This window comes from Arachis stenosperma, chromosome 4 (genome assembly GCF_014773155.1).
Source record: "Arachis stenosperma cultivar V10309 chromosome 4, arast.V10309.gnm1.PFL2, whole genome shotgun sequence".
Classification (NCBI taxonomy): Eukaryota; Viridiplantae; Streptophyta; class Magnoliopsida; order Fabales; family Fabaceae; genus Arachis; species Arachis stenosperma.
This window is the reverse complement of record NC_080380.1, coordinates 130,014,026-130,028,696: the sequence shown is the minus strand read 5'-3', so window position 1 is coordinate 130,028,696 and position 14,671 is coordinate 130,014,026. Positions and strand designations below refer to the sequence as shown.

The 14,671-nt window shown below is 31.3% G+C and overlaps 1 protein-coding gene across 1 annotated transcript; it reads left to right on the top strand.

The window, feature by feature from the left end:
• Window positions 1-4,150: 4,150 nt before the first annotated feature.
• Window positions 4,151-9,489, top strand: LOC130976558 (KH domain-containing protein At2g38610). Its single transcript, XM_057901448.1, has 7 exons — window positions 4,151-4,394; window positions 4,612-4,700; window positions 5,648-5,799; window positions 7,305-7,421; window positions 7,554-7,670; window positions 7,780-7,923; window positions 8,550-9,489. The coding sequence occupies exons 1-7, from the start codon at window positions 4,315-4,317 to the stop codon at window positions 8,694-8,696; spliced, it is 846 nt and encodes a 281-aa protein (XP_057757431.1). The 5' UTR covers window positions 4,151-4,314; the 3' UTR covers window positions 8,697-9,489.
• Window positions 9,490-14,671: the final 5,182 nt, after the last annotated feature.

The following is a 14,671-nucleotide window of genomic DNA, read 5'->3' as shown; positions in this document are numbered from 1 at the left end:
TGAAAAAAATTGTTGATTTAATTCAGAGAGATAAGACTTGTAACTTTATTGAATTATTTTAAGGTTTTGAGTTCGAATAATTAAGGATTAATTTATCCAGATTTATTTATATATATAATGGGCACAAATGTTAATCTTTTAAATAAAAGTAAACCGATATATTAATTTATTTCATTTACTAGTTACCCATTTTAATAAATAATAAAACTTTTAATGCGTGTTACTTTGTGGGAAATAATAATTCTGCTGATTTTGACAGATTAACATAGGTCCAAGATGGCTTTATTATGTTCTTTGATTAATTTAATTTATTTTAATGTTAGGCGTCTTAGACAAGTTTATCCTTATCATTATATACAACATCTAAAAAAGGAAACTAAAGATTGGAATTAAAAAAAAAAACAATTTTGTTAGGTGAATAATAAAAAATGCGAACAATTAACATAAATAACAAACTGTATTTTAAGTTTATTAACCATCCAAAATAAGAATTATATCTAATTAATTTAAAATTTAATTTTTAAAATTAAAATTAATTTTTTTAACTTATTATTTATATTATTAAAAAATATTATTTTCCTATACTTTCTATTAAAAAAAAAAAGATGATGGTATCAAATGAGGGGATATACCTATAGCTATAGAGATAATTCATATTCACAACTTCCTTTCTAATAAATCTATTTAAAAAAATGTTATGAAGATATGAAAAAGTTATTTATACTATGAGATCTTCCAAGAAGGAGTTAAAAAAAATGAAAAAAGAAAAGCTACTTCACTTTGCTAAACCTAAAATGAAAGTATAACACACAGTACAGGATACAGACTGTTCTCGAAAAACTATAAAATATATTTGAAATTTGTCCAAAACATAAGACAAATAAAATATTTGCACAATCTACTGAGAACCATATATCAACCAAAGAATAAATTAAAAAAGAACAATGGTGATTAGAAAAGGAGTTAATTATTAATTATTAACAATTAATAAGTATAAGGAAAAAAAGTTTAAATTCTTCTCGTTATTCTCTTTTCTTGTAAATATTAGTTTTGTTTTCTATTTGTGAGATAAACATTTCCTTAAAATTTGATATTATAAAGTAAAAGATGTCAAAATGAGAAATGAATTAATTGAAAAACTGTTAATCACTATAAAATGAAATGAGTTCACCTAGTATATTTTTCTTAATGAAAATAGAATTATTTAACTTTGCAAGTCAACATAAAAAATCACTATTTCTATGTATTAAAAAAACGGTGCCTAATAATGTATAAGCAAATTTGACCTTTTAAAAGAACGAAGAATAATGCTAATAAAATAATAATTCAAACTTGATTATAGAGAGGCAAATTTTGCTTAAAAAATATAGATAATTCATATGTTGTTCTTAGTTTAGTTTTATATACAATTAAATAGATTAATTTTATATAGAAATATTTCTTGAAAGAAAAAAAAGAAAAACAAATGTACTGTCTCCAGCATGGCCAGGTCCCAAGAGCAAATTAAAGGAGGAGCATGCATCAAAGCAAGAGTGGTTCCAATTGTTTGGTAGGTTCATTCGAATAATAATGCATAATGCAATATACAGATTAAAGTCAATAATTTAATTAAAATTAGCAACCTTGATGGATGAATGAAATTGTTCCACAAAATAACCGCACAAAAAATATATATTAAAACCACAATATAAGATGGCTCATTCAAAAAACCAACATAAACCGACCGGAATTCAATCATCATATTATTCAACCGAAGACCAAGGATAGTACAACAATATTGAAAAAAAAAATATTATTCTCATGGTCTTCTATAATAAAAATATCATAGAACATACTTTGGTTTCTCATTGCGAATTTGCGATATTATTTAACTTTTCATTGTTATATATACAAGACAGGTCAATATACATGACATTTTAGAACATATTTAATACGTATTTTAAAAATATTTTAATAGTATATATAGAAAATGATGAGTATCTAGCTAGCCATAATTATTTTAGAATATGCATTAAATAATGTATTAAAAAAATCTTATTATGTATATACCAAAAAATCAACCACTAATCAATCATTATATATATATATATATAGTATCTCATAAATTTTTTACTATACTATTATAAAAAATTTGATTATTGATTTCTTACATATTTAATTATTTTATTATATTAAATTTAATTATTCTGGTAGTTAAATATTTAATTAAAAAATACATGAACTAATATATAAATTATAAATAAATATATAATGATTGTTTTTTTTTGTTGTATAGACATAGTAATTTTGTTTAAAAAATATGTAAGTATTTGTGAAAAATATTTGTGAAATTAGAGGTAGGTGATTGGTTGAATGTCAAAACGACGTAGTTGTGAACAGGGTGGAGGTAGCTTTGTGAGAGTGTATATATGGTCCAGCTAAGACCCCGTTGGCAAACATCATTATCCTTCAACACTCATTTCATTCACATTCTCATTTCTATTTTCTTTTCAAATCTAATTAATTAACATTGTGTAGCTATGATTTTATTGAAAATTCTTTTATTTTTATATGAAAGACGGATTCTATTATTCTAGTTATAGGGCCATGTTATATTTTTGGTTACGTAGGAGTAGAAGAAGAACAAAAAGAAACAATATTATTAATTAGGGAAGCATTGAGATTAATTTGATTCGTTGCATGCCAAACACGCGTATCCACCTGACACCTGTTGTTGGCTGTTGTTGGTGGTGGTTTGTTGTTTGTGAACCTTTTTCTTAATACAAACATTGTTGTTCTTTCTGCCCTTTGCCTTGCATTAATTCTACCACTAAAAATCAAATCACATTGTTACTTGAAATCTTGAATACTATACTAAATTTAATAATTCTACTATGCAAAAACATTCATAATAAAATTAGATCCATGTATTACATTGTGTCACAGTGCTTCAATCCCAGTAGAATAATCTAAATTTTTTAGTAGTAAACAATAATTATATTTATTTGTTTTTTTATTAAATTTAAAATATATATTAAAATTAATCACTAAAATTAATTATTAATATAAATTACATTAAATAATACATATTTATATATAAATATATAATAATTGATTTTGACATATATATATATATATATATATATATATATATATATATATATATATATCTTTTAGTAAAGTATTATGAAAATTATTTTATTATCATATTGGATATGCATGTATCCTTATATTTGTATTTCTCAAATTAAATCATTTGTGCACAGAGGATTGCCAAATATTAAGATATTTATTTATTTTTCTGTAAACAAAAATTTAATTAACAAACATATATGTTTAAAGATTTTTTGTGCTTGTTTAGTAAGAATTATGTTAAATGTAAAAATAAAAATTAACAATCAAACTAATTCTTCATAAATAATATATATTAAAATATAAATATATTAAAAATAAATTAAATCATATATATATATTCGCACATAAATATAAAATGACTATTTTTTATATGTATATGATATTTTTTGTTTAATAGAGATACAATATTTATTTAACCTAAGCAAACTTTTAAGTAATAGGTTTTTAGTAAATCTAAAAGTAGTTTCACCTTTTTTTTTTTAAATCTTAATAAGAATAATAAAAAGTTCAATTAAAAAAAACAAATTAATATAGTTTCACACAAATATAAATAAAAAATAAAAAAATAGTGTAACTCATTAATTCAATAATAAAGAGAAAGGACCACCTCTGACCTCAACTTCTTTGTGACTTGACTTTCAGGGTTTTACTGCATTCAACAACCGAAACCATGGCTACTGTGAAAAATTTTTTTTCACAACCACAAAATCAGTCATTTTTAACCTTAAAATTGAGATGCACATGCCGCAGTTTCCTAAAACGGAGACCCACTTCCCTTCTTAGTGCTCTGTCTTCAACTTTTCATAATAGTATGAATTATTTTTTATCATTATTTCCTTTTGTTCTTATTCCATATTTTCGTAACACAGCCCTGTGACAAGAAAAAGAAAAATATATACATAAGTAATTAAATAAAAGAGTTAAAATAAAGAAAATTAAATAATATTAAATAATACGCCATATATTTTGTTGTTTTTCCTTTTTAGTTTTTTTCTAAAATTTCGAAGAGACTTGTCCACATTTTTTTTTTCTTTTTTTTATTTGTTACAGAAACCCTCCTTTATTGATGGTGTTGTGTTTTTCCTTTTTCTTCTGCAAGAACTACACCTACTAAACCTTCTTTTTTTTTTCAACTTTTTTTCTGAGGTTTGGTTCTCTTCCAATCTTAAAAGAAAAGGAAAAACGAAAAAGGTGAGAGCCATGTCAGGCTTGTACAATCCAAACTTCTCACCTGTCAGAGCTGCTTCTCCTCAGATTAGAAGCACCCCAGATGTTGATAGGTGTGTATTTTTATGTTTTCGATGGTGAATCAAATTTTGTTCTGTGTTTTTTAGATCAAAATTGAATTAGGGTAGTGAAAAAGATGCAAACTTGAACTATTTTTCTGATGCTATCTCCTTATTTTTTTTTGTATTTTTTAATTTGATTTTGCATAAAGTTATAGACTTTTTGATTGATAAAAATAAAGGGTTGCTGTTTATTTTTAATTTTTTGCAGTCAGTATTTATCAGAGTTATTGGCAGAACATCAGAAGTTAGGACCCTTCATGCAAGTTCTTCCAATATGCAGTAGATTGTTGAATCAAGGTTCTTACTTTCCTTTTTCTGGATCTGTCCTCTCTGTTCATTGCTATATTTCTTTTGCTGTTTTGAGCTTGTGGTATGTTCTATGTTGCAGATCGAGTCACAAGGTTTTCCTCTGTTTAAAAGGGTTTTATCTCTTTAGACACCAACCTCAAAATTGATTACATTGTATTGCTCTGTTTTTTCACTCTTTCTTTGTGGTGGCAGCTTCAACACTGATTTCCCCTGTTGGGGAATGCATAATTAAGCAATTTAAAATTACAATAAAGGATCCCCATTGGGTTTTCTCTGATTTTTTTGATGAAATATCAGCATAATGGTAATTTTGAGGGCAAGATATGAGTTTTTGTGATGCAAAGTCTCCAATGGTATTTATAATTTGGGTTGGTTTAGAATATATATAGTGCATTCTCTTTTGAAAGCATGAGATTGAAGTGTTTTTTAAGTTTAACTGTGTTGTCATGACTTTTATATGTTTGGAACTAACAATTCTTACTTGCTGAGACTGAGTGCTGACTCGGGATTTTCTTTATTATTTTATGTTTTATTGCTGGTGCCATTGGCATTGGGGTGGTTGACTTCATTAGAGATTCTTCTATGCAGGAATTTTAGGACTTGTCAAATTGAGAGTCTCCTACTTCCTTTGTTACCTTTTATCAATCACTGTCACTTATCATTACATCGTTGGATTAATTTATCTTGTTATACAATTTTCACATCTATATAAATTGATCCAAGGATATACCACAAAGCGATAGTGGCAAATAAAAGGGAAAGGAGAGCTAGACCTTATAAACGTTGCGGTGTGCGAAGCTATATGACTTCATCCGATATTGTTCATCGCAAAATATCTCTTAATTCCGCCATTCTTAGTTCCTTCTCCGTTTGTTACTTGTGTTCTTCGACAGTTTTTGAATTGGTTTCTCATTACAGTGTTTCTCTATGTGCAGAAATATTGAGAGTTTCTGGAATGTTGTCCAACCAAGGTTTTGGCGACTTTGACAGATTGCGGCATAGAAGTCCTAGTCCTATGGCTTCTTCAAACCTCATGTCAAATGTCAGTGGGGCAGGGTTAGGGGGATGGAATAGTCTTCAGCAGGAGGTGAATGCTTTATATCCTTAAATTATATTTATATTATTTGAGCATGTCATTTGTACAAGTAGATGCTCATGTTGGTTTTGCTACAATATCGGAGCTTTTATCATCAGTTTCATAATGCTAATATAATTTGAAAATTGCACTTTTCAAAGATTTCGTTATCTATATTCTAACGATTTTGAATTCTGGATTGTGATTTGGGAAGAATGAAAATTGTCATATTGAGCATCTTTTATGTTACATTGACACTGCCAACCCTTGTTAGGTATATAACTGGCTGCATGATTTTGTGATGCTAATTGTGCTCATTCTTGAATTTTATATATATATTCACACACACAATAGCAATGCAATGTTAGCCATAGGGTGAGGTTAAGACACAACTTTCAACTATATATATATATGTTTTAATTTTTCTATTGCCTAACTAGACTAAGTAGTCTAAGCTGGTGGAAGATCTTGGAAGTTGAGGAGTGTTAAGCTTTCGGATAAAGTGAGTTACTGAGGTCCATACCCATATATTACAGATGAAATTTTAATATTATAACAAAATTCAACATTTACTTGTTATAAAAGTGGTATTTTTCCCTTTTTTTTTCAAGAAGAGTTTTCGATGATAAGATATCCTCTTAAAAGAGATAATGCTAAAAAAGAGCACCTAAGTATGGTTCGCACTTGGCCATATCAAAAGAAGTTGATGTTCTTTCAGTTAGCCATAATCTGAACACCACAAAGAAGTTGATGAAATGGCCTTGAGAATTTGGCATTCATCTCAGGCTGTATGTACCAAATAGAAAAGTAAGCATAGCATCTTTGCTAAAGAGCTCCCAAAACCAATAAAATGACATGATAGCAACTGTTCCATAGTTATGGATAAAGTCAATGCTCACCAAAAATGCTGCTGGAAAAGCTTATGTTGAAAATATTTTCAGCTGAACCAAGTAAAAGTCTTTTATTTTCAGATTGAGAATAAAAATATATAACCAAGAGATTAATGATCACTTTCTCATCTTACAAACATGCCTTTACTTTTCATTGTCTAACATATCAACGGTTTATATGTTTTCTCGTGTAACTATTTTGTATTATGTCAGGAACATGTGCTAGGGGTGTTTCTATTTGTGTAATTAAGGGTTCCTGATAACACACACACACACACCCCATAAAGATAAATGCCTGCACAAAATTGAAATTCATGCATAATGTGAGCACCAAAAGGAATATAGACAAATGAATGTAGAAACTAGCAAGGTCTTAGGTTTGAGTATTTCAGCACATAAGTTATTGAATTTGAAGTTTGTGAATGAACTAAATGTTAACGGTGGAAGAGGGGGTAAGTGATGTAATCTTTACAGGCTTGAAATGGTTCGGATATCATCCTATCTTTAAGGTTTCAATCTACTGATTGTTAATTTTGGCATTATGATGGAAAGTTTATCACTTGTTCTTGCTTACCTTGTTAATTTACTGTTGATTTTTATGTAATAACATTACTTTGACCAAAGCAGAGATTATGTGGACCCCCTGGAATGACGATGGACTGGCAAGGTGCACCGGCAAGCCCTAGTTCATACACTGTCAAGAGAATCCTACGCTTGGAAATTCCGGTAGATACATATCCCAATGTAAGTTTCAATAAAAAATTCAGCTGTATAAAGTCAAATTCGGTTACTTAATAAGACATATTTCATTTCTTCTGGAATTGAAAGTCATATGAACTAGAAGTAATGAAAATACATTGCTTCTTATTGCATTAGTTCAATTTTGTTGGAAGACTTCTGGGGCCTAGAGGAAATTCTTTGAAACGGGTTGAAGCGACCACAGGTTGCCGCGTGTATATCAGAGGAAAAGGATCAATAAAGGATCCGGACAAGGTAATGAAGCCATATGTTAAACTTTAAGGTCTTGTTCCAAAGTTCTTAGAGACTTGTGTACTTTTGTGTTTCATAATGTAACTTAGTTTATTAATCTTTCAATCTTAAGGAAGAGAAGTTACGAGGAAGACCGGGCTATGAGCATCTCAATGAACCGCTGCACATTTTGATCGAGGCTGATTTGCCTGCTAATGTTGTTGACATCAGACTCAGGCAGGCTCAGGAAATCATTGAAGAACTGCTCAAGCCTGTGGTAAGTTCCTTCCCACTTCATCTTTCTCTGTCATGTGTATCAAACTAGCTGCTAATGTGCTTCGTTTTGTTTTTCTATGCACTTGTATTTATAAGCTTTAAAAAGAATTCTCTAGTGAATATAATAATTCACTTTATCACTTATTCTCAATTTCGTGATTTTGGTTGTTAATTTTCATGGATATGTGGGGTTGGATTTGAAAATGTATGAATGCCCAAGAAAGTGCGTTATTTGTTAACCAGAATACAATAGCATAGTGACACTTGTGAGATCTCTCGCCGACATAGTTCTTGAATTCTTAATTTCTTATATCTGTCACATTTTTAGAATTAGTAATAGATACTATTGTCAAATCACCAGTAACAATCTAAGTCGAATAAGCGTCGGTCTCAAACTCTCCCAATGTACTAATCTCAACAAATAATCAAAGACCCTTAACTAACCCCTTCTCTTTATTTATAGTCACTAACGCTACATTTGGTGGTTGAGACATGGCACAAATGCAAATATAGACATACATAAAAATGTGGTTGGAGTTGGATATAGGTATAAGATAGTGTGTCTTAGGACACACATTTGGATAATTTTTTTTCACTTTATCTTGGATGTTAACTTCCAATGTGCAGGATGAGTCACAGGACTACATTAAGAGACAGCAGTTGCGCGAATTAGCTATGCTGAATTCGAATTTCAGAGAAGAGAGTCCTGGCCCAAGCGGTAGCGTGTCTCCCTTCAATTCCAGTGGAATGAAACGAGCGAAAACAGGTCGCTGAAAAGGGTGTCCGTCGTCATCGTCGATGGTGTAGATGGTTATTGTGGTCCTCCAGCTATTCGTTGCTGAGAATGTCGTCGAGTCGCAGGTCCAATCAATGAAGCTATAAGAAGAAGAAATAGGCTAACAATTCTTGCTGGTTAGCGTTATGGTGGTTTTTCCTCCCCCTTTTGTCCCTACCTTTTTACCTTTCTTGAACAACAGGAGACAAAGCTGGAATGAAGATTTTTTTAAACCAAAAAAGAAAAAAAACAAAAAATATATAGTTGGGTATTGAAAATAGGTTTTGTTCAAACCAACCCCACTTTTTCCCCTTATAAACTTGATACATTCATTGGATTTATTCTTGCATTAGTTACTTTTGAGAAGTGTGGAATATATACATGTGATGTGATGGTGATGGCGGTGGCGGCAGCGGCAGTGGTGGTGACGACGGGTGAAATTTTAGGTCCAAGAGGATCAAGTGTTGTCGCCATGTGACATGTGTCGAAGTCTATGGTATTTTAAATATTTATGAGTTTTAGCATAGGATGGATTCTTTTTAGTTGTTTTTGTCACAAGCATTTGTATTCTCTTCCAAGAGATATATGCAATGGTAGTTGGAATGATGCATTGTCAGATGAACATCTTACCATGTACCATTATAGGAAGAAAAAAAAATGTGGTATTTGTTTATATAATTGTTCTAAATTTTGGTCATCATGTTTAATGGATATGGACAAGGAACATTTTTTCTTTCTATTTTTTTAGATCTTAGATCACATTACAATTCTAGGGTTTTTCAAATTACAAAATTGTTGGTCATGTAGCACTTTTCTACGTCCAAAAGGATTGGATTCCTTTCGCCGCATTTTGATTGGCCCCAAGGGCTAATGGGAGGTAAGTGGTGTTTTTTAATTTTTTTTGCAACACATTAATTCTCAATTTTAAAAAAAAGTTTAGCATCACATAAACATTAACTACTTGAGCTACCATAAAATGTGCAAGCTTAAAGTTCTATACTATATCATAGGAAAGTTTTTAAGTATATCAGTAAACCAGTATTTTAATAATTTTTAACCGTATTTTTTTTATAATTATGATCAACGATTAAAAATTATTGAAACACGGATATACTGGTATACTTGAAAATTTTTCAATATCGTATGATATGCTACCTATAAATGACATGACATTAACATTTTATGACATTTAAAATAATAGATTCATGCGCATTTTATCCTCTTCTTTTTGGTTTTTTTTTTTAATATTAATCTTTCTAAAGAAAAACAATATATCCACCTCTTTCATGTGGAATTTTAGGAACTACTTGTAGCAACTCTTGAATTTTTCTTTTGTTTCTTTTATTTCTTATGTCTTTACTATTAATTGATGAGAAGTGATACGTGATTAATATTTTTCTTTATATCTTACATTTGGCTTGCATTTGAATCAATGTTAGTCAATGTTTATTTTTATTTTATTAAAAGTATTAATCTCCTATTTGTCTTCTTAATTGATTTTATTTTATTTTTTGGGAAGAAATGGAAAAACTTAAGGGGATTTATTTATGTCTCATTTTCAATATTTTCGGGGATGAAGCACAAAGTCTCTTCTAACTTAAAGGTAATCTTCTTGGTCAAATCACTATGGTGGTCAAGTAATCTTTTTGAGCTTGAGAGCTTCAATATAAATAAAGTAAAGTGTCGTTTTTGCCTAGCGTTTGGGGTAAGTCCTATTTGTGTCCCTAACGTTTAAATCGTCCTATTTGTATCCCTAACGTTTATAAAAGTGATTCAATGTTATCCTACTATCAATTATACTAACAAATCAGATTATATTTTTTAATTATTCTCATTTGGATATATTCATTCTCAATTAGGTCTCACTTGAATGTGTTCGATTTTAATATTATATCCATTATTTGTGTTTAGATTCAATTATGTCTCTAGAAAAGTGAATTATGTAAATATTGTAGGAATTAGTTTCAATTTTTGATGAGCTATTTTTCAAAGTAGATCAACGATTCTATCCCAAACATTTGTATTCTAACTTCAAGAAGATATTTTTAAAACTCAAACTACAGCGTTCATGATGTGTAATTGACGGCAGGATAACATTGAATCACTTTTACAAACGTTAGGGATACAAATAGGACGATTTAAACGTTAGGGACACAAATAAGATTTACCCCAAACGTTGGGGACAAAAACGATACTTTACTCATATATATATATATATATATATATATATATATATATATATTCAAGGTTGGAATTTAAATCTTTAGTAAATTGTTGACAAAAAAAAGTTTAGTAAATTAAAACAACTGTGTCAACTGATTCATGCTCTTGGTGGTTTTGAGGCCATAAATCTGGTGAATGAATTGAAATATAATATGTGATGGAATGTTACTGAGTAAGAATTCCATTATTTGGATTTCAATACAATGAAGAGAAGTGTCAATTTTCATTATTTAGAAGCTAGAAAACAATAAAACTAATTGAGTTTATATCAATTTACTTGGCTGTGATCGATTGAAGTGGTTAGAGTATAATTAGGATCAATTAAGATCAGTTATTATTAATTATATTTATTTAGTATATTTGTATATTTATTATACGATATTATGCTTTTATTGCTTTAATTCCTCTAGCACTTATATATACCCTTGTATATTTAATCATTGTCATACCACTCAATAATACACGATCACTTTCTTTAGATTACTCTCTTGTTTCTAACACGGTATCAAGAGCATAGTTTTTTTTTTCCATGGAAATTAGTTCATATCCCCTTGTTTTTCTTTTTCCGGTAGTGTTCTTTGCGTTTGTTTTTCGATAATTTTCCAACGCTTTGGTTTGTTACCGCTTTTACCACCGTCTTCATCTCGTCGTTGTGAGTAGAGTCCAGCCTCGTCATCGGAAATCAGCGAACACGCTGTCATGCGCTGCTTCAAGGTCACCGTCCGTTTGCTTATCTTCCTCCTTCCAGACGCATCCAGCGCCATTGAATTCACGGCCAGGATAAATAGCCCAGAAGCATCACATGTGTTCAGATATGGCGCCTCCAACCGACCCGCTGTCAACCCGGTTTGGTCCGCTTCCTGACACGAGCGCCAACTTCTCTCCGCTTCAACATTGACGTGTCTTCCTATTCCTCTCACATGTCGTCACGTGTCATCCTCTGCTGACATGCACTGATGTAACACATAATGGGACCCATCCTAAGATTTTTTGGTGAGATCTTTTCGATTTTGACTTTCATTTCCTCAATTTTTGCTCCAATCTTGCATTTTTTTCCTCTTTTTCATTTTTTTATTTACTATTATGGAAAAATCAGATGTCTTTGCTACCACAGATAGAAAGGATAAATTCTGTCGAAACTGTAACCGTTTTGAGCACCTCTTCTCAGACTATCTTCTATTGAATATCGTACACGCAAATAGAAAGGTCACATTAGCTACAATTGTCCAAACCTATTCTGTCATTATTACAAGCTCTTGGGACACTTGATTACTACCTGTCCTACTCGCCCACCACGTTCAGATCTGAACAAGTATCATTCTCGTTCCAACTATTCTAAGAATGTGCCTACTTCTACTGCTGCTGTTGTTTTTAATGAATCCACCAATTCTACTTCTCTTAACCTACTTTCTGTCTCTCCATCTAGCATTAAGTCTCTTCTTAAGCAACTTTTTCTCTTTTCTTGTAATACCCCTGCTACTATTTTCACTCCTCCAAGTAATTATAAATGGTATTTTTATTCTGGATGCTTTCATCATATGTCTCCTTTGCGTCATCTTTTCTCGTCTTTGTCTACCACTACAAATGCACCTTCTGTCAACATTGTTGATGGTTCCCTCTTGCAAGCAACACATAAGGATTTTATTTCACAGTCAAATCTTACTCTCCCTACCACTTATTTTATTCCAAAATTAAACTTTAATCTTATCTCTGTTGGTCAACTTGTTGATCTCGGTTTCGATGTCAATTTTTCTATTTTTGGTTGTCGTGTGCAGGATCGTCGGACGTGATAAATCTTCGAGACTGGACGTAAGGTCAAAAGTTTGTTTGAGCTCGAGAATATTCACATTCCTTTTACGTCAAATCTCTGTGCTATTTCTTCTCCATCTACACTTCACCTGTGGCATCGCCGTCTTGCCCACAGCTCCTTAGAAAAATTGCGTCATCTTCTGTCTAAAGGGGTTTTAAGTCAAGTTAATCAAGAGTCTTTTGATTACATTTCGTGTCAAACTGCAAAACAAACAACACTATCTTTTCATAATAATCCATCTCTTGATTGCTCTCCTTTTGATCTTATTTACTCTGATGTTTGGAGCCTTGCTCCCACCGCTTCTATGGGAGGGGTTCGATACTTTGTAGTATTGATTGATGATTATTCACGTTTTTCTTGGGTTTATTTAATGACTAATCGTCATGAGCTGCCTCAGCTTTCTATTAACTTTACTATTATGATTAAAACTCACTTTTCTAAGGTCATTAAAGTCTTTCGACGCGATAATGCTATAAATATCGTGACTCCAAACTTTTAAATTTTTTGGCTGAACAGAGCACTTTGTATGTGTTTTCTTGTCATGATACCTCTCAACAAAATGGAAGAGCTAAACGTAAATATTGTCACATTCTTGACTCTGTTCGTGTTATGCTTGTTTCTTCTTCATGTCATGAGCATACTTGGGGTGAAACTGTTCTCACTACTGTCCATACTATCAACAGATTTCCTTCTTCTTTCTTGGTAACAATATTCTCTTTGAGCTTCTTTATCATACCTCTCCAGATTATAGCTCTCTTTGTGTTTTTGGTTGCGTATGTTTTGTCCTTCTTTAGCCTCATAAGCATAATAAACTTGAACCTCGAGCTCACATGTGTTATTTTCTTGGTTATGGCACTGAACACAAGGGTTATCGTTGTTGGGATCCTATCTCTTGACTTATTCGTATATCTCATTATATTGTATTCTGGGAGCATCACATGTTCTCTAGTTTCTCCTCTTTTGAGTCTATTTCCTCTACTCAGTTCCTGTTTTTCACTAACACCCATATTGATCTTTTTCCTAATGATGATACTATAGGTTCTATCTCCACTCAGCTTATCGAGTCTCCTACTCTTCTACCTTCTCCATCTCCCGATGACTCTAGACCAGATGATGATCCTGCTCATACTTTCATGCCTCTTTCCTCCACTCGTTCTTCTAGGGTAAGAAATTCACCTCCTCTTTTTCTTGACTATCATTGTTTTTCTACTATTTTTCATTCGTTCCGAGAAGCCTCCACAAATCCAAATTGACAGCAAGCAATGCATGAAGAAATCCAAACACTTGAAAAAACACACATTTGGGACTTGGTTGATCCTCCTTCTGATCAAGAAGTTGTGGATGGTAGATGAAAATACAAGATCAAGACTCACTTTGATGATTCTATTGACCGTTATAAGGCACGATTGGTTGCTCAAGGATGTACGCAAGAATATGGTATTGATTATGAAGAAACTTTTGCTCCTGTTGCTTGTGTCACATTCGTTCGCGCTCTCCTTGCCATTGCTGCAGTAAAAAAATGGACTCTTAGTAAGATGCATGTGAAGAATGCATTTCTCAATGGGAATTTGAAGAAGAAGGTCTATATGAAACCACTCCTAGGATATCCATGTCCTTATAGCAAAGTCTACTTCATAAGGCACTTTATGGTCTTAAGCAAGCTCCTCGTGAATGGTTTGAAAAGTTTAGCATCACTATATACAATTTTGGTTTCATTTATTTGTAAAAGTGAACGTGTGGGGTTGTTCTTCTACTTTTGTATGTCGATGACATGATTATTATTGGAGATGATGTTGATGATATCTCTAATCTTAAAGCATCTCTTCATCACACTTTTGAGATGAAAAATCTTGGTTCTCTCAGTTATTTTCTTGGCCTTGAAGTCATATCCTCAGATGACGGTATCTATCTCTCTCAAGTTAAGTATGCTTCTGATCTTCT

What these genes read in the sequence shown, in the direction of transcription:
- LOC130976558 (XM_057901448.1), top strand. Translation starts at nt 4,315, where the DNA reads ATGTCAGGCTTGTACAATCCAAACTTCTCACCTGTCAGAGCTGCTTCT. An exon ending in AGCACCCCAGATGTTGATAG is followed by an intron (nt 4,395 to 4,611) that starts GTGTGTATTTTT and finishes AATTTTTTGCAG; the next exon opens with TCAGTATTTATCAGAGTTAT. An exon ending in AAGAACTGCTCAAGCCTGTG is followed by an intron (nt 7,924 to 8,549) that starts GTAAGTTCCTTC and finishes TCCAATGTGCAG; the next exon opens with GATGAGTCACAGGACTACAT.